The 26,423-nt window shown below is 37.3% G+C and overlaps 1 protein-coding gene across 12 annotated transcripts in view; it reads right to left on the bottom strand.

Annotated features, from left to right (window-relative positions):
• RIMS1 (regulating synaptic membrane exocytosis 1) overlaps positions 1-26,423 on the bottom strand; it is a 344,875-nt gene that overhangs the window by 195,324 nt on the left and 123,128 nt on the right. For 10 of the 12 annotated variants that reach the window (XM_019537624.1, XM_019537619.1, XM_019537620.1 and 7 more), the window contains exons 6-14: positions 26,119-26,218; positions 22,576-22,699; positions 19,296-19,342; positions 10,461-10,573; positions 9,324-9,454; positions 8,763-8,934; positions 8,456-8,612; positions 7,690-7,761; positions 110-266 (exon numbers count right to left, since the gene is read on the bottom strand). In XM_019537624.1, the coding sequence (XP_019393169.1) occupies positions 110-266; positions 7,690-7,761; positions 8,456-8,612; positions 8,763-8,934; positions 9,324-9,454; positions 10,461-10,573; positions 19,296-19,342; positions 22,576-22,699; positions 26,119-26,218 (1,073 nt within the window). The remainder of the gene's footprint in view (positions 1-109; positions 267-7,689; positions 7,762-8,455; positions 8,613-8,762; positions 8,935-9,323; positions 9,455-10,460; positions 10,574-19,295; positions 19,343-22,575; positions 22,700-26,118; positions 26,219-26,423) is intronic. The other 2 variants (XM_019537618.1, XM_019537627.1) reach the window with 1 other exon arrangement.

The raw sequence follows: 26,423 nt of genomic DNA, 5'->3' as shown, positions 1-26,423 counted from the left end.
AAAAAAAAAAAAAAAATGCTCATCAAAATGAAAGTGCCAGGGACTGGTTACACAAACTTCAACCCACAAAGCTTTTCAATAACTAATGCTGCTCAGCTGTGACGCCTACCTCTGTAATGGCACATTTGGTAAACGTGAACGGGTCCTGCCCTGATCGTCGCCACGGTGAGGAGATACAGATCGTGAACGATGATGTGTTGTCCTTTGCTGTTCTGGCACAGTTAGTGTTGTTGATTTACTTTCTCTAGTACTAGACCTATAACCTACTGGTAAAAGTGCAACAAGAAGAAGTTAGAGGGTACAATTCCATATCTGCAAACAACTGAGATAGTCTTTTCAAGGAAAACACTTCTAAGGGATTCCAAGATTTAAGTCAAGCTAATTATTTAGGTACTATCAATCCTGATATGTCATGCAGCCAGGATTAATTAAAAGCATTACCTTTAAATGTAATGTGTACATATGCATAGAGGCAAATAAATTGAAAGGAGTTTGGGGACATGCTGGGAGTTGCCTGGGGAAAATAAGGTTGAATAAGGCGCTTGGCATAGAGAATAGTTTCAGAAATCTAAAACATTTCAGAAGTCATTCCAATTCAGTTTTTTACACTCTAAATCTCACCTCTACTCGGTGATAGTTCTATGAAGCCTAGGCACAAGCAAGTTCTGTGCCCTGGGCAGCAGACATCATTCTTCTACCTGCTCATTGGGTTAGTGCCCCACTTGCCCACTCCTAGTTAAACTACTGAGTTTAAGCCACTTAGGTTCAATTTCTTCTAAGCTACCTGCCTACCATGAGTAAAAGAAGGTGCCTACTAAAAAAGACCTTAGCCAGCACCCCTCAGTTAGAAAGCTGCCTTCCCAAGCCATCTTCAGCTGAGTACAAAGATGTATTTAGGATTCAAAACGATCAGCAAAGCATTTGTCCACTTATATACTTTTCTTACATTTATAAATGAAATCTTCAAGTAACAGTTTCATGTGTGTTTAGAATTGTCTGTTCAGAGATAGATTCAGGATTTATTTTTTAAAATTCTTCCTCACTATTTATATCATGGCAGTATCAACATGACCCCAACAAAGGACTGAGGACATGCTGTCCTGTGCAATATACAAAGCAAAAGAGCATAAGAGTCTCAGCCCAAATAGGCTGGAGTCTCATGTGACAGCTAAAGATATGGCAGCCACCTTGAGGAATTCCAGGTGTAGTTTAAGATCATTGGATAATAGTTACCTAACACAAGGAAATATCTAAATTTCCACTTTAGCTAAACAGTAGAAAGAGAAAGAGTTTGCTTTTAACTCTTTTATCTTAAAGTGTTATTTGTCATTTTAAAACTCATCACAAGTACAGGATTCTGTTAAGGATATGGCATCAGCTTGTTAATATACTAAAATATTTTTAGTTTCACATTTACCTTTCAAGACTTTTGAAAATCAGTAAGTTCATAGAATCATAGAATCAATGAGTTGGAAGGGACCTAGACAAATCATCTAGTCCGACCCCCTGCCATGGGCAGGAAGGGGTCATAAGACCCCAGCCAGGTACCTATCCAGTCTCCTCTGGAAGATCTCCAGGGAAGGTGAGAGCACCACCTCTCTGGGAAGCCTATTCCAGGCTCTGGCCACCTTTACCGTGAAGTAGTTCTTCCTAATATCTAACCTAAACCTATCCTCCCTTAGCTTGTGGCCACTGTTCCTGGTGACTCCAAGGGGGGCCCTGGTGAACAGACTTTCCCCAAGTCCCTGCTGGTGGCCCCTGATAAGGTTGCAGGAAGCCACAAGATCCCCCCTCATCTCCTCTTGCAGAGACTGAAGAAATTCAGGTCCCTCAGCCTCTCCTCATAGGGCTGGCCATGGAGGCCCTCAACCATATGAGTGGCCTCCTCTGGACCCTCTTCAGGTTCTCCACGTCCTTCTTGACACTTTATAATGAATTTTTATATATTATTCTTATTATTTTTTCTATATTTTGGGACACTTTTTCTAATACCAACAAGCAGCATGATAAATGTAAATCTCACCAGAACTTTACATAACACTTTTCATTCCATATAGTTAACATTGCTAGGCAGCTATACTCCAAATACAATCAAATGCCAAGTACCCTGCCTTTCCTGTGTTTCCTGTTCTTTTTTATTTTATTTTCTAGCCTAGGATAGTCCTTCCATCAACCTTTGATACGGTGCTGGAATATTTAAGCACAAAATCAAAGACTATCCATTTAATTGCTTCACAGATTCATTGATTTTAAATTCAAGATGGACCACAGATTATCTGACCTAACTTGAGGTTATATATCAGGTCACCGAGTTTCACACAATAATTCTTGAATCAAGCTCATACACTCTGATTTAGTGATGGTATATCTTTTGGAAAAACATCTAGATTTTGATTTAAAACCAAATTACAGAGTCATAAAAAGGGGCTAGAAAGGACTTGTTTAGTCTAACGCCTGATCATAATAGGAACATGTCTGTTTAAACCATCCCAGAAGAATGTATGTCTAACCCTGCCCTTAGGAATGTCCAGTGATAGAGATTCCACCGTCTCTTTAGGTAATTTGTTCCAGCGATTAGGCACTCTGACAGTTGGAACATTTTTTGGTTCCAATTTTTTTATCTAACCTAAATCGTCCTTGCTACAATTTAAGCCTATTAATTCTTCTCCTGTCCCTTATGGACACATAGAACACTTGATCACCATCCACATTATAACTACCTCTGTTTGAATTTAAAAACCATCATTAAATCCCTTCTTAGTCTTCTGTTCTCTAGACTAAACAATTCTAGTTCTTCAACTTTTCCTCACAGGACACATTTTCTGGAGCTTTAATAATTTGTGTTGGTTTCCTTTTGACTCTTCAAGTATTCCATGCCCTTTTGAAGTATGATGCTCAAAACTGGGAACAGTATTACAGTACTGAGGCCTCATCAGCGCTGAATAATATAGGAGAATCAATTCCTGTACAAAAGTGCTCTTAGCTTGTTTTGCAGCAGTTACATTGTTGACTCATTCAACCTGTGGTCCACTAATCCCCTAAATCCTTTTCTGCAGTATTACAGCCTACCAGTTGTTCCTCATTATATATCAGTGCATTTTATTGTACCCTCCTAAGCACCTGTCCTTATTAGATTTCATCTTATTTCAGAACATTTCTCTAATTTATCAAGATTATTTTAAATTCTAATGTTGTCATCCAAAATGTGTGCTACTCCATTCAGCTAGGTATTCCCCTATGCAAATCTAATAAGCAGACACTCAATTCATCCTGTAAAATCATTTAGGAAGTTATTAAACAGTTCAGGACCTGGGGCAGACACCTGGGGAACTCCCCTTGATACCTCTTCCCAGTTAAGACATTGAGCTACTAACGACTATCTATCTCTAAATAGACCCATCTAGGCCATATTTGCTTAGTTTATATATGACAATTTCACAGGAGACAGTATTAAAAAGTATTATTAAAGTTGAAGTACTTCCTATCTACTGCTTTTCCCTCTCCCATAAACTCTACCTTGTCATCACAGAAATAAAATCAGGTGGGTTAGGTATGCCTTGCCCTTGACACATCTGTGAGGACTGTTCTTTATTACCTTCTTATCTTCTACTGGCATAGAAGATTCTTTAATTATATGCTCCAGTATGATTCAAGTTAGACTGGCTTATCTCTAATTCTCTATGTCCTCCTTGTCTTTTTCCAGTCATCTGGGATCTTACAAACTTACGCAAATTCTAACAGATAACAGCCAATGGTTCTGTAATTATTTTATCTAATTCCTTATGTGTTCTCAGATGATTATCATTCAACCCCATTTTTTGACAATGTACCAATTGCCTAGGCCAGTGGGAGCCAAATTTTTGGTTGGCATGCTGCAGACTAACCCAACCCTCACCCTGAGTGCTAATCACTTTCCACTGCCTGATATGCTGCTCTGCTTTCTGGTTCTTACCTTGTACTCCCCCACCCCACTAAGCCCCCCAGTCTGCTGGTCAACTTTCTTATCCAGTTTTGCCCTATCTGACACTGTACTGGCTGTCCCCTCACCAATCTGCCATGTGCCACAAACAGAGGCTGCCCATGCCACCAGTGGCACCCATGCTACAGTTTGGTCATCCCTGGCCCAGGCAATTACTAACTGGTTCTTTCACTATTCTAAGCTTGCTGCTAAACTCTGCCTGCCGTTTAATATTTAACGTTTTTCTGAAGACTGCATTTAAAAAAAAAAATGATTAAACAGTTGTCTTTCTTTATCCATCATTCTCCGTATTCAGTAAGGGACTGACAGTCTCCTTTGTTTTCTTCTTTCTTTAAACCTATTTATAGAATGCTTTGTTTGCTGCTCTTGCAATCTGTATCTTAAATTGTACTTTTGTCTTCCTGCTTTGTTCCTACATGCCTGTATTATATACTTAGGGCTTAGGCAGACATTATTTTTGGCACACTAGGGGTACTGTGGAATTTTGTTGTGCTACCAGAACTCAGTGCAACATGTATGGCCGCACATGCACAGCCTCATGGCTGGAGCATGACAAAGTTGCCACAAAAGCACTTTGTACTTTTATCTTCCCTACCCCAAAGAAGCCTTTTATTGAAGGAGATAGGCTCACTGACAGACAACAGATGATGAGGCTGTATGCCTAGTTAAATATGCTAAATTAAAGAGCCAACTACTTCCAGAAACTTTATACCATTCAGGTAGTTCCAAACCACGATTAAGTCATCTCCTTCACTTTCTTTTGGATAAGTTTAATAGACTGAACTTGGTAAGTCTCATGGCAAAGGAGGGTGTCCAGACATGTATTCATTCATGAACACATTCTGAATTGTCATCAACCTTTTAAAAAGAAATGAACAACTCTCTTCATAAAAAAATCACACTGTTGAGAAGCTGAATAACCCAAACACATTTTTAACATGTACAAAAGCAACAATACCCTTAAAACAATTCTTTTCTCAATTCCATAGAATCCCGTAATTGTTACTTTACTAAGAAACAATTAGCAATGTTAGAATGCCTATTCTAATAGGTATAGACAGAGTTTCTTAATGATTATATCAATGGCTTGGTTGGTAATTTAACCACAACAGATAGCAAAGGAATGGAGAAAAGAAAGTATGGAAGGAAAAATAAATTCATTTGCACAGATATTACAAACTAGATTTCACCATGCTTGTTCATGATGAAGAGCATCTTAACCACCAAAAAGTCCTGTTGAAGCATAGTAAGTGAATAGTTCAGGGACTAGACAGAGAAAGGAGACATTTCCAACAAACAGAATTACAAGATTGAAGAGACAGGAAGAGAATAATTAGGAACCTAAATTTTCACGAGTAAGCTTCCTCCAAAACCTAAACTGCTCTTGTGCATGCCTCAAGCTAACACTATCTTAGGTTAATGGAACATTTTGCATTTATCTCATATCTAAACATATTTGGGATTTATTAAATAGGTACCCTTTTGCTCTCAGGGCTCAATTCAGTAAGCATGCTCAAAACATGATTAATAAACTCTAACAAAGCCCAACAGCTATGGCCAATTTCATTCAAAAACAGGAAAGGGATACTACCTACCTTTCTCTCTGTCGGCTGCTAGCTAGAACATTTCTTCCAGGAAATGGAAGATCTCAGTTCTATGCCCTCCTCAGCCTGAGTTGGTTCAAACTCATCTCTCTCATCTCAACCAGGTTGGAGAGAGGCTGAAGCTGGGCAAATGTACAGCCACAAATGCAAGATTAATAAGGCTAGGAACAGAGAGCATTAGAGGCAGCCTAGCCCAATAATGAGGGCACTGCCTTGGGAGTAGGGAGATGGGTTTCAGACTGTCGTTCAGTAAGTATAGTACACATATTTCCATTGAAGAGTCATTGGATGAAATTTCTAAACAGAATTGGCAGCAGGGACCAGAGCTTGCATCTGAAAACCGTGAGTCAAAATTAATCATTAAAATACCTTTATGAATCTGGGGCTTAGCTTTTTGGTTAGTCTAGTCAATGGCAACATTTTCTAGTTTCAGCAGCATGGTTTAACTTCACCTCAATATAGATCCAGAATGTAACTTATTACATTTTTCCCCATCTCTCCTCCTCCCCCCGCCTTTTATATTTCTAAAATGTTCACTTTTATGAGTTCAGATCATGGGAACACACATATTCACTTCTTCCAATGGTGTCCTGAGCTTCTAGAGAAAGTTTAGAATCACATTTCTTCTGACCATACCCTTCCTGCACACCATTCTAGAAAGAGTTAGCTCAAGTATAAACTCAGCTTTCATGGCAGAAGCCTTAACAACAGAAAGAAAGTATTTGAGGCCCATGCTATACATAGCACATATATTTTTCAAGATACTAAGGAATATATAGCAGTACCTTAGTCCTAATGACTTCTTTTAGTAAACTAAGATAACTAAGTGTGAAAACTAAGTGCTATATATCCAAGTGAAAATGGTTGTATAACATTTGGGCAGCTGCTTTATAGGACTGTAAATGGACCACTGCAGATAAAGGATGATTGCCCAGGAGAAACTGGTGAGTAAAAAGCCCTATATTAAGACGACGTTAGGTTGCCTTAGAGATAAGTATCTATAGCTCCAGCCACAAAATATATGAGCAAAAAAAGCAGAAAGAAACTGTTGGAACTATTATTATTAAATTGTATAAAATATATGTGTTTCAACTGATAAACATATGAAAGTTAATCACTCCAATAAACATAATGCCACTGCTATGTATTTTGCAAGAAATTCTCCTCCTACATATTCAGTCATAGCCCTATGAAAACAATTGAGATTCCACTCATATAACTGAAAGAAAAGATTGATCCGACATCAGTAATATTGCATATGAATAATTAATGTATGTGAATTATGTTAATAATCAAGTAGTAAGGTATAGTGCTTTTCAAATACTAGCCTATTTTAATGTGTTTAATAACTTTCAAGACAAAGTTCCATAAAACCCTAATTTAGCTAAGGCAGATGAAGAGCTACTCTTCACTAATTTTTTTGTGAACAAGAAATTCACTCTCATGATGTGTGGCAACAATAACATGAACTATGAAAAAGTATGGTATCCAAAATATTCTTCAAAATGGTTTACAATGTTGAATTCACAAAGGGTGCTGTCCTAATGTATAAATCCTAATGTTCTCTCCCTATATTTATACATTTATGCACATTTAGGAATATAATTCATGATGATTTATGAAACGAATAAAAGATAGAGCCATGCAACATGCATTTTAATCTATAGTCATGCAGCTTCAAAATATTCCATGGAGGATTGCATAAGATCTGTGTTTTAAGCAAGAAGCAAAATAAAAAAAATGCAATGGAAATTGAAATACTAATTAGTATTTCGTATGGATTTATTGCAATTAAGTTTGTAATTTCACTTATGCTCAGACCAATGGGTAGTAACTTTGAACCATTCAAGATAATATCCCTAGTCACATGTATACAGAGATATTGATGTATAAATACAGGAATATTTTTAATTCACTGTAATTTAAGATGAATTTAAGATTACAACACCATGGAATAATCAATCATACTGGTTTCTCCACAGTTCAGTCTCTAAAACGAGCAACCTGCTATAGCCTGGGATATTAGAATGAAAAAAACCCCAAACATACAAATAATTAAAAGCAAAAGCAAAAATAAAAGCGGGACCATGCTCTTCATGCACGCACCTGGAGGAACAACTCCAATACCATCATCAACATCATAATCTGAGATGTCACTATCACTGATTCGCTGAGATCCTGCACAACAGTAAGGCAAATAAATATCCTGTATATCTAGATGTATTGTAAAATGTAAAAATATATTTAAATAAAAAATTAACTTAACTGCTAAGTGTCAAAAGATTAGTTTCAATTTAAATACTATGAGGTGAGAATCAAACTGTTGTGACTTAGAATGAGGGCATAGTTTGATCTAATGCATCAATTACTATAGTATACAGCTCCTGTAACTGTTCCCTGAAAGTGCCTCTATATAGTTACACACTAGTTGGAATTTATTACTCCTCCTCATCTCAATATACTGGTGAAAGATCATAAAAAGTAGTTTGGAAAATGTATTTCCAATTTGTTCCCTATTTCTTTCATATTCTCAAAATAAAATTTATTTTCAGTTTAAGCATGAGTTACAGCCTGCAGATATTTTTATATAGTTGCCACTTCAACCATATCACACAAACCTTGGAAAACAATGATTCTGAGAAATACCCCTTTTTAAATAATTGTTTTTATCTTTAAAGTCACCAAAAGTTATAGGTGTTCAGAAAAGAACTAAGTTTTGGCATACTTTTCCTTTAATATGACTTTCACCTTCAAAAATACACACTTTTTTCAGACTAACTATATGCTAAAGACTGCTTACAGGTGTTAAGAGTATTTCTTTAATTATTCCCATATTTAAATGGAAGAGGAGAGCAATGGAATTTAGACCTACTTTGTAGTTTTTTGCTAGAGCTTTCTCCACCATGGACATGTCTCCTGGGCATGAAAGGTGATGGCTGAGGCAGAGGTAGTGAGGATTCATCATGTGTCTGTAGTTTATACCAATGTGGTTCATCATCTAAAAGTGCTGTCTCCAGCTCTATAAGGATCTAGGGGGAAATTTATCAACCTTAGTCTTAGCTTTAAACTGTGTTGAAACTACAGTACATAGAATTATATTAATAAAAATAGAGATGTTAGCCTTTTGTTAGATACTTAAAATATGACTACTGTAATTGAAATGTTATTGTATATATCACCTCTCCAAGGAATTCACTCTCTTCTTCTTGTACTCTTGGTTGATCCCATACAGTTATTTCTAGCATTCGTTCTCTAAAATCTCTACGATGTACATGTGAATACAGAAAAGTTTGGTTCCATTTTGGTTCTAGGCTTTTCTTTACTGTTTTGGTCCTCCTTTTACTTTTATCACTGAAACATAAATATTTCTTGTAAATTATAAAGCAGAAACAAATCACATACTAACATCTAGTTAGCACTGCTAATACTGTTTTTGCCCTTTCTTAAGTGACACTGAACTCATATGTTTAAAAGAGATAGGCTTACTGCACATCAGAGACCAGGGTCAGACATATGTCCATGGGGCTAATTTTCTGTAGCTTGACACTGATTATAGATGCATGTGGTTTTATATGTTTTAGAAAAAGCTGTAAATAACTACTACTACAGTTTTATACCCTTTATGGCTTATCTAAATTTTAATAAATTAAAGGAATTAATATAAGTGAAATATTCTGATGTATGACTATGGCATATAAATGTTCACTTGATACAGCATATATTTTTACTTGTTATATTACCTTCTATCTGGAAGAAAATACATTTTTACATAGGGATTCCTGGGACGGCCATCTACTCTAGGTGGCAGATCTGTTGCTTGTAGAACATTTACTATTAACTGATGCCCCACTTTGTCATACCACAGTTTCACCTAAAAAACCCAAGTTACCAGAAATTATTTGTGAAAATGAAAGAATGTAAAATTATCTATACTTTATACTATTAGCCAAAACACAAATGTAATTCAGTTTTTTGGGAGAAAGTTCACCTGTTTTATGCAGTTTTCCAGAAGAATTTTTGTGTGCATGGGCAAAATTTCAGTGTGGTTTATAATAGCAGAAATAATATAATCTCAGATACATAAACTAAACAAATTGATCTCATGCAGTTTGGAAAAATCCATGACACTATTTAATAAAATATTCATATTTCTCCAATGCATTTTTAGGCATTTTTGGCATTTTAAGTTACTAACTCATTAAACCATGTCTTGTTCAATGGCATGAGGATGGAGGTAGGAGAGGCATAGATACCAATCAGTAATATTTCTGCCATCTCAAATCTGTTTTACTGAAGTGATACAATGCTGTAGCTTACTTTGGAGCGAATCTAGGTTCCTAGTACTATGAAATACTCCTGAGAAGGCTCATTCTGCAGGCTAACCCTTGAAGCAGTTTTGAAATGCATTTAACCTGACTAGTTTGACACATGGTTATGCAAACACTATGGAATGTGATGAATTCATTTTTTTAAAGGAATCATACTATTTGGTTGTTTCTGAATCTGTTTTCTGCCTAGAACTCAGTATGCTAACAGAGTAACTCCAATCCTTTAGAGAGACTGGAATCATGTAAAAATCAAACTCTATTCATTATATCTCTGTTAGGCACAACTTCAGTTAGCATGATAGGGAATTGCATGAGTTAACGCTGACCTATACTGAAATGCATTACTGAACAAAAGAGACATGCCAGCAATACAATTCTTCAAATGTCCCACACTTTTTGCATTAAACAAAAAGAATGGAAGCAAGCTAAGGTTTTCCTTTCAACGTATTACCTATACAGTATAATATATCCAGATATATCTCATTATTACCACCAATAAAATATACTGTAGCAGATAAATATTCTCTCTGGATACTAATATACACTTACAGAAAGTTGCCCTGGTAGGACCTGTGGAGCATCTTTCAGAGCTCCAGGACTAGTTGGAGAAATAACAGAAATAGAAGGCCTTTCCATCTTCTGAGATTCAAAAGAACTTGAACCTAAAAGCATGAGAGAAATATGTCAATTTTAGATCTGAGATTTGGTAGCCAATTTTCTTAGATAGTAAAGTTACTTACCTTAGTAACTGGAGATCTTTGTGATGTACTGCCCATAAGCACATTCCACTGTGGGCACGCATGTGACTCTAGCACTCAATCTCAGAGAAATTTTTGCCCTTTTGCATGCACTCTGACTCTGGGCATAAATGGCAGTTCCCTCTCTTCAATTTCCTCTCAGCTGCAGAATCCCAGAATGCAAGGGACAATTCAAGGACTTCTAAGGAAGAGAAGGCAGGATATGGAATGTGCGTTTGGACAAAACATCTTGAAGAACTCCAGTTACTGAGGTAAGTAACTTCTCTTTTTCCTTTGAGTGCTTGTCCATAGGCACATTCTGTTCTCAGTAACACCAAAAAAAAAAGATGTCTGATTGCTATGAAGGCAGGTCATAGTCTTAAGTGAACAACAGTGGGAAGACTGCTTTCCCAAATGCAGCATCTGTTCTGAAAGTCTACATGAAAGTGTAGTGCTTGGCTGAAAGTGTTCATGGACCTTCAAGTGACTGTTTTGCAGATGTCCAAAATGGAGCCATGCAGGAGACCACTGATGCAGCACGGGTTCTGATGGAATGCATGCTAATCATCTTAGTGTTTGCAAGGCATATCTTGATAGTCCTGTACAGATATAAGGGCAGAGTCCTTCCCTGCAGAGTATATCAAGCTCTCAGAAAAAAAGGTTTGGAAAGACAAATACATGGACCTGGTAACTAAGCTGAAAATCAGTGACTAGCTTAGGAAACTACTTGGAGTGAGTCACAGGAAGAACTTGTCCAGATAAAACAGTATAGGGAGAGAAGTTATTCAAACCATGAAGAATGGTGACTGATAGAGAAGAAAGCAGGGGCTTGTTAGGGCTCTGGGTACTAGATTTGGATTCCCCTGAGAAACTGGGTTTCACAAGAGGGAATACTGCAGTCAGAGCCTGCAGGACTTTGGCTTCCATGGGCAGGGATCAGGTTTACATTGGCCAGTGATAAGATGAGATAGAAAGTAAGGGTAGTGCTGATGAACAAGTGCTCTAACTTGCAATCTATGCAATAGTCCAGATTAGTCAAAATAGAGGAAAAGTGGTACCTCATACAAAATCAAAGAGAGAAACTAGACCATTTAGCAAAGCCAGTTTGTCTAGTGCAATCTTTCTATGAATGAGTGCATATAAACAAGCCTACCTCACTGCCCAGAGCCATCCAGCATTTGGTCTGTTGGTATGGAGGGTATGCAGATCTATGTGGAGAAGAAGTTGGATCCCTGGAAGATAAGTTCCAGGGCTCGTCACTGGTGTGAGCTGCCATGGCCAGGTTAGAGCTAGCAGGATGAGTGGAATCCCTCCTCACCTTATGCAGTACTTAAGAATTACATGCATAGGTGGGAAGATATATAAAAGTTTCCTTGATCAAAGGAGAAGAAAGGCATTGGACAATAATGCTGGGCTGAAGCAAAAGGGGAAAGGATCTGACCTTTTTGATAAAATCTGAGACAAAGAGGTTGATGTCTGCAAAAACATCCTACAAAAACTGACTTGTTGATTCCACCTGTGGCTCACATGTGCACACTGAGACTGCCCACTCAATATTCTAAAGGTAAAGGAAGTGCACCACTGAGAGGTTTGCAGTAGTTTCAAAGGATGACTTTGCTCTTTGGATGGTGGGAGAATATCTTGTACCCTCTTGTCTACTGAGACAGAAATCTTTAGTGATATTATTGGTCATAATCTGGACATGACATCCTAAAATGGGACGCAAGCTTTGTATTACCACACTGATCTGAAACTTTGCCTTCTTGGCAAACCCAAAACCTTGCACTTGGAAATTATTTGTGTGTACTCTTTACCCTCACAGAAAGCTGTTCATCATGCCTTTCAATGATGATGGGAGACTCACTACAGGTGTTTACTAGGTTGTTTCAGCATGCAGAATGGACCTGATCAGAAGAAAAATGGTTACCTCCATGTTTGGGGAATGTCTCCCAGGAAAAGAAAAAAACTAAAACAATACTTTCCTGTATCTGAGATGTAGTCTGTAACATGTGATGTAACATGGGTACAGAAAACCACATGTCCCAGAATAAACAGACAAGTGCTAGTAGCTGTTGACAAATTTGCCTCTAGTGTGAGTTTGGAGCTTGTCCTATTGCTGGTAAACCTTGTCTGACAGTGAATCCAGACTAGCCTCTACACATTCTAGTCTCTGAACTGCGTTCAGATTTTGGTTTATCTGGAGATTCAAGGCATGGAATATAAATATATACATGATAGCAAATAAATATCCCATTACCCACGAGAAGAACTAACTGCCTTTTACCATCCAGCCATCCGGGTAAGGATATTATGAGATGCTTTTCCCCTTGAGATAAGCTGCTATCATGCAAGCGAGACACCAAGTGTTTGTACAGGCAGTGATCCTGGCCTACCACAAATCACAGGTATTTTCTGTGAAAAGGCATGATATTGACAGAAGAGTAGGCATCTTGAAGATCAAGAGATGTGAAGCAGTTTGATAGTTTCAGAGAGGAGATAATGGTGACTAGTATTACCATCTTGAACTTGAGTTTGTGACTGAAGCTTGAGTTCACTTAAGATGAAGATGAGTTAGCTCTTCCTTCTTCATTCAGGAAATAATAACTGTAAATCGTCTTTCCCTTACTGAGGTACCTCAAATAAGGCTCCTAGAGCTAGGATGAAAATCTTCTGTCAAAGCACAATCTCATGAGAAAAGTCCCTAAAAAGCACAGGATTAGGAGATTAGAGATATGCACCACACTGATTTGGCTGGAATACCTAGCCAGGATAGCACACATGACCACTAGTCTCTGGTGATATTGGTTGATGCTTGCCAGAAGTAGGCCAAGCAGTTTCCAAAAGATAGGGGAAAGGATGACAGAATCTCTTGTAGTGAGTGGCACTGTCCCAGTGTGGAATTATGATCTTCAGAATTGCAGTCACAGAAATCATTGAGAAGTAGAGCAGAAAGGACCTCCTGAGATCATCTAGTCTAACCTCCTGCCTGAAGAAGGATCATCCATATCCAAACCATTCTATACAATCCATAGCAGGGGTCCTACAAGGAAAGTTGAAGTAGCAGCAGGTGGGACCATAACTGACGACAGAAGGACACCAGGAGAAAAATTTCTAACAATGGATGGAATGTAGACCACAGAATTGCACAATGTCTTGGGCAACAGGCCTCTGCCAGAGTTCTAGATGCTGAAGCAGAAGTCATTAATGAAGTGCATGTGTTGTGGTAGCTCAGCACCAGAGGGAAAACTACCAAATACCTAAGGTGCTTCTCCTTGTCTCTTTGCAGCATGAAAGGAGTAGGAACTCTGGACCTGGGTGCCAGGAGTAGAATACTTCTGAATTTCATCAGAAGCCATATAGGGGTGTGAAGTCTTGGAAGTGGACAAGAAAGGTGATGATAAAGAGCATCTCTTCAAGAATCCTGTGATGGGACCTTCCCCTCAAACTCTCTCTCAGATTGGGCTTACCAAAGGAGCACTTCTCTGCTGCTGATGCTATTGGGGATTACATGCAGTCAGGTGAATTTTGAGATTTGGTATCCAAGGCTGACCCAACAGATTTACTGAAAAAGTAAACCAGAACAAGCTTTGTGGTCCATCCTAGACCAGAAAGTAAAGGATTTGTGAGTCCTTAAGTACTTGGCACACTCAAGTAAATGCAACTGCTCCTGTTCAAAGGGCCCTGTTCAGTAGGAATGCAACTGTTCCAACTCATGCTCCTGTTGCAGGACAGACAGAATTTGAAAACAGGTGATATATAGAAGAATCCATACTATAACAAGAAGCAAAGGCCTAAGAGAAGGAAAAATGGAGTCTCACTGACTTGAGGCTACATGGCACAGTCCAAGACACCTTCTGCCCTGCAAAGAAAAAGAAGGAAGGCAGAGAAATGAGTAAAAAAAATAGACAGCAATGTCAACTGAGGACAATTGAAGACTAAAGAGTAGAGAAAATTAATAAGGTTTGAAATGAGACTGTAGGCCAAAAACGATACCTTAATTAGAAAACAGAAGCCCTGCCTTAAGCAGAAAGCAATTGACAGGAACTTAAGAATGGAAAATGTGTACCACGAATTGTGTGCACTGCATGGGTAATATTAAAGACAAAGAAAATCTGAGTTTGAGTCCATGAGATGCATGCACATATGGACAGTACAGAGGAATGCACATATGGACAGCAGATCATGAACTCTAAATTGCTTTAGTTTTTGAATAGTTCCCAGGTGGTTTATGCTTTAGTGTTTCACTGATTGAAATTAAGAGCATGATTTTAAATTAATTTAATAGTACCAGAGAAAAAGACAGTAAGGGCACTCCTATTTCAGTTAAAACCAGGCATATTTCATTTTAGCTCAAGTCATTTATGAAAATGGTTAAATTAAATCAGAGTAAGCATCTCACACAGAAACAGGATTATTACATATGTTTGCCCTGGTTTAAGCCAGTTTTTAAAAAGTGAATGCACACTTGCATGCAGGTAATATCTCAGTTATATTTAAGTTTTGGTATTTCTTTTAAGATAAAATATCAGATGTTCTTCCCTTCCAGGTGAAGCCACTCTCTCCATCTATGGTTAATTATTAGCTTTAATTCTCTCAAATAGCATGAGACATTGGCACAGAAGTAGGATTCAGTAGCCTTCTGGACTTCTGGTTCTTTGCTCAAAATCAACAGGTACAGAGTGTTCAAAATCACCATTCACACCAGACTCACCACAACCCCTAAGACAACCACCTCATACACTGTAATCGCTTGGGCATCTCAAGGGACTGTCAGTTTTTCTCACTCCTCACACCTCCATGCAAAAAGATCAGATTACCAGCTGGTGCAAATCACCACAGTTGCACTGAAGTCAGCTGAGAATGCAGGCCAGAACTTTAATGGGAGATTGCTTCTAATCAGACTGATTTCATTGCTTTTGCCTCCTTCACCATGACTTCTTCACTGGCTCTCCTAATTTCAACCCCCCTGCTTTGCTTGCTTCATTTGTTTTTCAGGCTAAACCTTCTTCCTTCCATGCTGGCCTCTTTCTCTATCCCAATCCTCCTCACCAATATACCCCTCTCTTCCTCCTTTCACAACTCCTTTTTCTGTTCAGATGCTTCAAAAACCACAACTAGCTAGAGTGAAAGTTAAAATAATTTACAAATCAACAGCATGAAGATCTATATAAAACAAACCTAAGCAAATGCACAAGATTATCACATTTAACCTCTTGGCTGTATATTAAACTCATTAAGTTTAATAAAAAACATCATTTTCAGGTGCCCCAAATTTTCATATGGAAATTATTTCTAAAGTACATTCCTCATTTGGGGGGCCATGTAGTTATATTGATAATTTCCATAATGGGAGAAATGCTGAACTTCCTCTACTTAGGGAATGGGCAAGCCTCAGGGGAGACTCAAAGGAATGTGGATGGTGAGATATGATATGTGTACACTGTGTTCTGCTCACTCACTCCTGCTTTGTTCACAACACATACTGAAAAAAGCCATATACTTGTGGGTGGGGATGTATTTTATCCAGGTTTTACCCCAAACTGCTCAGACAGAAGCTAGGTAACAGTTTTTCAGCTGTCAGTACATAGAGATAAAAACCAAGCAAGCTGTGTGTGTTTTCATGCCAGTGCTTGCTAGCATAGTCTGACATGGTGTACACCTTTTCTAAGGAGAGGGATAACAAAGCAAAGACGTTCTTAGCAAGTTTGCTGCTATTTGATCTATAGGTGTAAACGTTCTCCTTCTCCTTGGTACAGCAATTGCAATGGAGTGCAGTTGTGAATAAACAACTGTAATGCACTAAACAGATATACTAAATCAGACTTTACCATCCAGGATAATGGTCCAGCACCCTCAAGTACCTGAGTTCCTTTATGGGGTGCGATGGCATGATATTAGCACTATCAGGTGTGCAAACACATACCCGATTCACAAGATAAACCCAGAGACTTCAAACATGAAACTATAGTGTCGAAGACACTATGACCTGAGGTGGTCTTTCTGAATTATTTGCTATAGAAGCACTACTACTTTTCCATAGTCAAAAAAATCAGTGGTCGTGAACACATAGCATTTTCCATGGGGTGCTTTGAGACTAACAAACTGCAAAGTTTGAAAACCACTGTACTGAAGGAATTATTCACCACACAGTCTTTCCTAGATTGATATCTTCACAAAACCAAATTTATTAGGACTCTACAGAAGAGTATGGCAACCTTTAGTCCAGTGTAAGTAGACATATAGTTAGTAGGTTTCTCATGCAGTACTGACACACCAGTAACAAGCATATTAAACAGAACATTGCCTACACAGATTTTTTCCATCTAATATCCAACCCTAGAATGTAACTAGAAATTTTGGAGGATAAGGGTACACTTTTTGGCTAACATAATACTTCTTGTTCACACGTCTTTTTCATTGCCAAGTAATAGAATCATTGTGAGATATATCAGTAAGACAAAGCATCGAATGTAAAAGATATTCCAGCTGTGTACTTTACTACACTTCTATAGTTTATCCAACTGAGATTGCTATTACTCACACAAATGGTACAACAAAAAGCACTTTTTTCACAACTTTTTTTTCTTAAGGACACTGTAGGTGAGAGCTCTACTTACAAAAGATCCAAAGATGACAGAACTGCTCAACGACTACTTTGCCTCAGTCTTCACAATTAAAACAAACTCTGACCCCTAACCCCAACAGCAAATGAAATCCATGCAAATCATGACAAATGATGAGCACAACAGAAAGCTCTTAACAGTCTTGAGTGTAGGACCTGACCAAATTCATGCCAGGGTGCTAAAGGAACTGACTGAAGAAATCTTAGAGCCATTTGCTACAATAGTTGCCAAATTATGGATGTCAAGCAAGGTTTCAAAAACCATGGCTAAAATAGCAACCATCTTTAAAAAGAAGAAAAAGAGTCCAGAGAACTTGACTTCAATACCTGGGAAATTACTGGAGGAAATCTTAAAATAGTTTGTAAATAGCTGAAGAAGGGGATCACTAATAGTCAATGTAGGGTCATTAGGAACCAATCATTCAAAATCAACCTGATTTTCTTGTTCGCCAGGATAACTTTGGAGGAAGGGAACACAACAGATGTAATACATGGGGACTTCTGTAAGGCTTTTGATTTAGTCCCACCTGACAAACTGAAGAATCATTGAGATAGATAGAACTCATCCCAATTATTTCTATAATTGGCTGAATAACTGTAAGCAAAGTGTAAGTATAAATGGATCAATATCAGAATGGAAGGATGCTTCAGGGGCAGGGCAGTATTCACAGGGTCTGTTCTAGGTCTAGTGCTGTTTAACATTTTCATTAATGACCTGGATACCAGAATAGAGAGCTTCTTGTTCAGATTTGTAGGTGATACTGGGAAGACTTGCAAACACTTTGAAGGATAATACAGGAACTCAAAAGGATGTTGCTGAATTACAGAATTGGGCACTAGACAGCAAAATAAAATCCAACAAAGACAAATATAGAGTGCTAGATGCAGAAAAAAACCATAAATGCATAAATACAGAATGAGAGGGAACTGACTAGGGCATAAGGTTGCTGAGAAGGATCAGTGTAGAGTGGGGTGAGGAGCATTGGTGGATCACAGACTTAATAGGTGCAAGCAATGTGCTACAATCACCAAAACATAAAAATTTATTTTGTGTTTCACTTCCAGGCATGTTTCCTGTAAAAAATAGGAGATTATGTGAAAGTACCACTCAGCATTGGTTTAGGAACCAGTTGACTCTAGCTGAGTTTAGGCTTTGCAATTTAAGGAAGAGGTGCAGAAACAGGACAGGAGCCAGAGGTGAACAAAAAAGATGAAATCATAGCTGGAATTCAAGCAATATGAGGATATGAGGAAACGATGGGAAAATGAGGTGCGTTTATTTTGAAGAAAAGGGTGGACATGACAGAAGTTTTGAAATACTTGAAAGGTTGCCATTCTGAAGAAGCAGAAAAATTGGTCTCCCTTGATGAAGGAGACAGAACATGAGGTAATGGCTTTAAATTACATCCAAGTAGATAGACTTAGGTTAAATCTCAGAGGGGAAAAAAAACAAATTACTTTGTAACTGTCAGAGGAGCAGGAAGACAGAACAAGGTGCCTGTGGAAACTATGGACATTCCTTCATTGGAGGTTTCAAGACGAGATGGGCTAGGCACCTGTTTGAATACTAGAGAAATAGCATATTGTGTTTGTGCAGGAGGTTGAACTAGATGACCTTTGAGGTCTCTTACAATCCTATGACATCTAATTTTAGGGTAAGATTAGATTCCTGGTTTAGGAAACTGAACCTGGGATGGACAATCAAGAATAAGAACTCACAACACCTTCTGAAGCCTTTGCAACTCTCTATTTTAACTTTTCTACCGTATTTTCCTTAAATGTAAATGGAGGATACTTCTTCAGCCTTTTCTCAGAGGGCTGATATGGAAACACCAGACAGTCATGGAAAACACCAGACTTTTTTTTTTTCTTGCTACCATGGAAGAATCTTGCCCATGTTTGAATTCTATCTACTATATTCTTTTTGCTTTTATTAATTTAATTTCATTGCTAAGTTTACAAATAGGTATAGGCAACAAACTGGGATTTTTAATGTGCACAGATAGGAACAAGCCATGTACTCACTAGACTCTAATGGAGGATGGGAGCTCTCAGGGATCCTGGGAATGTCACTAAAAGATAAATATAAAAAATAGTCAGATTAAAAAAAAAAGAAAGAAAGAAACAACTATCTACACGTTTCTGGCACTTCCTTTTCAGACATCTGTTAAATTTTTTCTAATGCGTCGGGTAAGGAAGGGAAATTATTACATGGCATATTTGCCACTATTAACAAATAGTTAAACACAGAACAGCTTTAACACTACACTAGAGTTCCTCAAAATGATGAAAGAAAAACAATGACCGATATGAGTACTTTAATGGTAATATTGTGGATAGATATTCCACAATATTTTTGCAAGAAAACATGATCAGTGTTAAAAGGTACTATAACTACTCATGTTTTTTATTAAAATCAAAACAACACAGATAGTATAACTCACTAGTAGTTTTTATACACACGTCTCAAGGAGCTTGCTGAATGAAACTGATGAAAATGTCTTACAATAATAAAGAGAAAAAACAGATAATATGGGCAATGTTAAATAAGCAAAGACAACTATAATCATGCACTGCTTTAAAGACCAAAAGGTTAGCATGCAACATATTACAACTAAATATATATGGATGTAAACACACATTTTTGTTCAGGCATGCATGCACATACACACATGCACCTAGTTATACAGAGTGAATGCAAATCTGATCTCATTTACACAAGTTACAAATATAAATCTGGAATAACTCCACTGACATCAGATTTGCTCTAGCATAAAAAATTGATATTAATGTTTGGCTCTGTACTATTTGTTCTAACAGGCACAAAAAATGCATTACAGAAGGAAGACATGACTACACTGAAAATGCATTACAGAAGTAAGAAATGACTATTACACTATAAATATTCATGAAACTGGAACAGGGAAATGGGAATAAAGTCCTTCAATGAATCATTAAAAAGATTAACTACGCATGTAATAGAGTCAGTAGTAGAAACTATAATAATGTTTATAGCAAATTACTATAAAGTTCATGGCAAACATCTAGAAAAACTGGAGCTAAAAGTTGAGCCCACATGACTTAGGTTTGTAAGCACCTACATCAGCCAGTAAAATAATGCAATGCTGAACTAAAACCAAACATGTTTTATATTCTGGCCCTTGGGCTGCTGAATGTCATGCTCTTAAAACCCTCAAGCTCCTTTGAAAAGCCCATCTTTAGGATAGGCTTTCTTTTCAATCTTGTTCTATCTAACCCCCTTCAGAATTGCCAGGAATTGAGCCAATTCAGCTTTCATTTTATGTTGCCGTATGAAGTACATTTCTCTTGTGCTTTAGTTTTGCAGTGCAAGTGCAATGTGTTCATTCCAAAGTCATGGCAAGAAAATAACATTTCCTAGTCTTTATTCTTCTAATTTCTGTTTGCTTGACTAAGCAAGGCCAACTAACCCTACATTTTGCATGGGCTTATAAGAAGTTACATATGAATAGCCTCTCTGATTTTTCCCCATCTCTAAATTTTTACAATCTAGACTCCCTCACATCAGTACGTCTGTGCCCCTGATGTGCTCATCCTCCTGGTGTAAAATTCAACTGGAGTTTCTTCTGCAACAGCGGTATATCAGGATCAAGGCCCCAATCGAAGCCTTCCATTTCAAGTGATATGCTTCTGTCCATTTACTATATTTATTTGTTCCTTAGTGCCAGTAAGTAGAAAAAGGTCAGACTTGGAAAAGTACAGTATACAGCCATTTGTCAATATTATGCCAAATTCTACTTGCTTTAATAATATGAGCAGTCTCACTGAAATTATGATATGACTAAGGTGAATATAACAGTATGATACAATTTGGCTACAGTATGTGAAATTTTAACAAATGAAAAACTAAAGTTATACTTTTAAATTTTAGTATATTTTATCTGAAGCTAAACTTAAGGTTGGTCACTTATTTCTCATTATTCCTGAGGTGAAAAAAACAACAAAAAACCTAAATCAAAAACGTGTTGAAAAAAATAAGGATCTAAATCCCACCTTTCTTACTGCAACTTTGGATCTGCTTAAAATGTCAAAACAAGATTTTAATTCATTGCACACTTAATCATATTTTATAATAGCCAAAGTAAATGTGAAACTGAAGAGGTATGCAACCCAAAAGCAACTATGGCAGTTTCAGTCCATGTCTATTTAAAAATAATTTGAAAAATTAAGAAAAGTAGCCCTATTGTCCTTTTGAATTATACTTTACATAAGAACATCAGTCTTAAACTTGTAACCTAATATTTAAATATAAATATGAAGTTACAAGACAGTGAAGAAGATCTCAGTTTATTTTACTTCTTCGCTTATTCATATGGTTTAAATCTTGCATACTCTTTTCAGGCACAACTCACTCACTATGACTTCAAAAAAAGAATTGTTTTATTGAGGAATTCAAAATATTGTCCTATATCAATTTTGAAGAATTATAGGGCCAAACCCTATAAACTTAGTTAAGTAAACAGTTTTACTGATTTATCTTGGGACTCATTTGTACAGGCATGTAAAGGAAAAGTCACATCCAATGTAGTATCACTAACTTCACACTTAGACTAAATTAACAATGAATAAATTAGAATTAGAATTTATAATGAATATTGGAATTATTGTATGTGACACTATATAGACAAATTAGCTATTGGACACCTTTTGATGATTACATCATTTAAATTATAATATTTATTACTATTTAATATTTATTATTGCTACATCAGTGTGTTTAATTCTTCATGATTTTTTGGTGCCTGATTCCAATTCAACGGTGTTCATGCTAGTGAAATTATTGTGGATGAATCATTCTGAGATGGTGGCTAGGGTGGTATGGGCACTCAAGCACATGGTTGACAGCACAGGGGTCGTAACTTCACAGCCATGTCAGATTCAAACAAATCTGCAAATTCTGCTAGGTATCTTGTCAGAAGGTCAAGGACTGGGAAAGGAAGTTCTGAGACCTGACTAAAATATGGCTTATTCATGCATAGCTCATACTGATATGGAAGAGAGCCTCATTTGAGCACATCCTAGAAATTTCCCATTTGCCATTATGATAATATATAAAATTTATCCCAACAGTGATATTACTGCACCTACAGTATGAAATAAATTTTGTAATTGGCAGATACAGATAATAAGTCAAGTTATAAAAGGTAAATTTTCTTTCCATTACTAAAAAGATAAGAATTTGCAAACTAGTTAAAATGTGACAGTGCTATATATATATATATTTAAATATATATGAATTTTTTAAAAAGTAGGTTTTTTGCCTTACCCAATAGGCCTTGAAACAATAATTTCAACTTGAGGTTCTGATTTTGACTCTAAAATAATGTTGTAAACTTCTTCATTTGTAGCTCCAGGCAGGGGTTTACCATTCCATTCTAGAACTTCATCCCCTTGAAGTTAAAAAGAAGTGCACTTTTTATTGCATTTTCCACATTTTTTCCCCAAAAATGAAAAACATATGTTACAAAGTCTATGTATCTCTTAAGTTATATTTCCCCAAATCAAATATTCTCTTGTGAATTGGATATTACATACCCTCTTGGATTTGATATTCTCTATTTTAATTTGTCAAACTACTACTAAGGTTGAAAAAACAATACCATATTTAGATTGATGAATTTATCAAAACATTTAGAGACAATATAGCAACAGGCATTATACCATGAAACGAAGCTGTATACTACCTATTAAGAGACACTTTATTAACGAGAGATAGTATCCTCTTTATAACAGTCTGATCTCTAAAAAATAAAATATTATGCATTTAGCAGTACATCCATACAAATCACAACATTTTGCATTGCGAGTTATATAACATATGCTCAATGTAACCTTTGCATCTAAACAACAGTCTTTATAGCCTGTACCAAATGAACAAAAGAAAGAAAAGTAGCAGATGAATCAGTGGTTCCCAGCTTGAATCCGATATGGAATTGTTGGATGTTACTCTCTTCAGGTAGCCAACAGCTAGAATCCAACAGGCTTCATCAGTATATTTGACAATATTAAATCAGGAGGGAAAGCTTTAAAAATAATTTATATAACAAATAAGAATTCATAATTAATATTCAGGAAATCAGTAAGTATATGTATTCTTTTAGGGCCCATTATAAGCAATGGTCAAAAGCACTGCAGCACAATACTGTATCACGTAGCATTTACTTTTATTAGCATATAACTTAGGGATGGTGATTTAATGTTTTTCAGATGTAGTACTGAATCAACACATCATCAGCATGGTGTCAGGCTGTGCCTCTGGAGCTGCTCCTTTTTTATGAGATCTAAAACAAATACTTAAACATGTACTTTTTAATAAACCAAACAAATGGTCCATAAGAGAAAAAGTCCATCCTAGTCAAATTCTGAGACTGTTGTACCCTGCCGCCTTTGCCAGAAAGACAATTCTAGGTATAAGAAGCTAGAGACCTGATCACAAACTCAGTGCTTTAGGGATGATTCTATCTTGAGCAAGGGTTTGGACTAAATTACCTCCTTGGCTTGGGACAATCATTCAAAAAGCCTGAGCCTGAATTGATTCAATTTTTGCAGGTTAGACGTGGTTAGGCTGAACCAGTTTGTAACTAGACAGACATTGTCTCTGGAGTGAGGAAATTCAGGCACATGCCTACAGTGACTCAGGCTAGAAGCCAGAGAATGCTACAGCACTCCTCCCTTTTCTTGCATAATGCTGAGCTGGGGGGGGGCCATGGTCAGGCCCTGGCAGATTGCTTTAATTAGGGATGTCTGCCTGCACCATGCCAGGTTTTTCCCCACTGGCTGCTCATGGGATGGGAGTGTTGCCAGCCCCCAGCCCCCTGCTAGCACTCTGGGGCCAGGGAGGGGGTGTGCAGTGCATGCATCTGTTGATGATACTGAGCTTTTCAATCTCCCTCCCTGCTCCTTTATAATGTCTGCAGCAAACTGACAGGCAAGCAAGTCAGCAGGGGGCTGATAATAGTGTTTATTACCCCATCAGCAAAACAATAGCTTCTCTCCATTAGTTCAAACTCTTCTTAAACAGCTTACCAGCTGCCTGCTAATTAGCTCCAAAAAGCCTTAAATCAGGGGTCAGCAACCTGGGGCATGTGAGATTATTTTGATTGGCATCATAGGTGGAGGAAGAAAAAAAAATCTTAATCACTGATTTCTGTGCACACAAACGTATTTTCCAAGACATTAGATAAAGACTTAACAATATATGGGAAACCCCCAACAGCTTTAACTTTTATTTGCAAAGCTAATATTTAGCTCTTAAAAACCTGCAAAGTATTTACTACTATTTAAAAATAGCTAGCTTTCCTTTTTCCTTCCTAGTTTCTAGGGACCGACTTAAATTGAGGTTTTCTGATTTTCACAGAAACTGCAAAAAATAGTGATTTCTGCAGCCATCACAAAAAATGGCATTGGCTGTGATTTCTCAGGGAATCAACTAAAAAAAATTAAAAAAAATAAAATGCTGGCTCTCCAGTGAGAGCCAGCAGTCCTCGCTGCTGCTGAAGCCTGGCCTTGCAGCCCTCCTGGGAGGGGAAGGTGCTGGCTAGTCAGGCAGCACAAAGACCCCTTATACCTCTCCACTAATCAGTGTCAAGGGGTAGGGCTGCCTGAAGGGCAGCCAGCAGTTAAGATGGTAGCCATCTCCTCATCTCTCCTCCCATTAGGGACTCTCCTCTACGAAACACCGATGGGTGGGGCTGCCACAAAACCACCATGAAATCAGCTTTTCAGGCCATGAGCAAGCAGCAAAAATTGCTTTCTCTCACTTCAAGTTAGGTAGGTCTCTACAAACACATTATACAACATGTGATCATTATCCCACTTATTCCATGATTTAGACCAGTGGTGATCAACCTTCTAGCCCCATGGCCTGGATGAGTGGCACAGTGCTGGTCCATGGGCCAGATCCCACAGGCAAGGTTAATTTGTGAACTGAATCTACCATGGGGTTGGTGCACAGGGTCAGGTCTCAGTTGTGAACAACACCACTGGTTCAGATGCCACCACTCTCCTGTTGCCAAAATTTCAGGACCCAGGGGAGCCCTACAGACCAGATGACCAAGCCATACTGGCTGAATTAGGCCCGGGGCTGGCAGTTGAACACCACTGATCTAGGCAAATAGATTCTAGTATAGATTGCTAGAGCAATGAAACCTAATTTTAAAATTGGTTTATTGATATCATCATAGAATACTACCAAACAAATTAAATACAGCAAATTACAATGAGAAAAAAATGAGGAAAAAAGGAAATATTGTACATTCCCAATCACTAAACCACACTTGTTTTTTCAATAATGTTTCAATAGAAGCAAAGACAATAAAAAGCAACTGAAGAAGTTTTTGGTAGCCTCACGTTTAGCATCAGATCTGAATGCAGCCCCCCTAGATAGCATTATATGTTACTGTTGTTGTTCAGTTAAACTACTGCACACAAGAAACATTCATTATAAATGATTTGAGGAAGACTTTTGATTTCTTGACCTGCTACCATTTTCTTTTTACTCATAATAATAAGCTTTGTTTTTTTATATGCATTTTTCTCTGTATTTGCATTAATATTACTTAATAGCAATTTTAGCAACTTGTCAATAATTAATGTCTTGAACTTTATGCATACATCTAAGCCATATGTAAATATCTAATGATATAATAGGTGTAACGTTATTAAAACTTTTCACATTAGCATCAGAACCAATTTTTGTTATTTACCATAATTTTTATACATGAACATATACATTTCCCACATATTAGTAACATTTTTAATATAGAAATTAACACGAATAAAGTTACCTTAGTACAATCAATTTCTTTACCTGCTCTTAGATGCCCCACCACATCAGCAAGGCTACCCTTCTTTACTTTGGTAATGAAGGCACCAAGACGTCCTAACTCAGTCATTTTTCCTCCAACGACCTGAATAATCACAAATTTGTGAGATTCCAATCCATAAACTGGACAATATATTAAAGAGTTTAATTAAATTATTTAGTTTGTACAGTTTATTCATTCACATTACAATTATTTTTAAAACTGGGAATGAATTTATTCACAATTGTCTCTGTTCACAGTTTCATAGTAGCTAGAGTCGGAAGGGACCTAGGTAGATCATCTAGTCCGA

Source organism: Crocodylus porosus, unplaced genomic scaffold (assembly GCF_001723895.1).
Source record: "Crocodylus porosus isolate Cpor-Errol unplaced genomic scaffold, CroPor_comp1, whole genome shotgun sequence".
NCBI lineage: Eukaryota > Metazoa > Chordata > Crocodylia > Crocodylidae > Crocodylus > Crocodylus porosus.
This window is presented reverse-complemented; position numbering and strand designations above follow the sequence as displayed.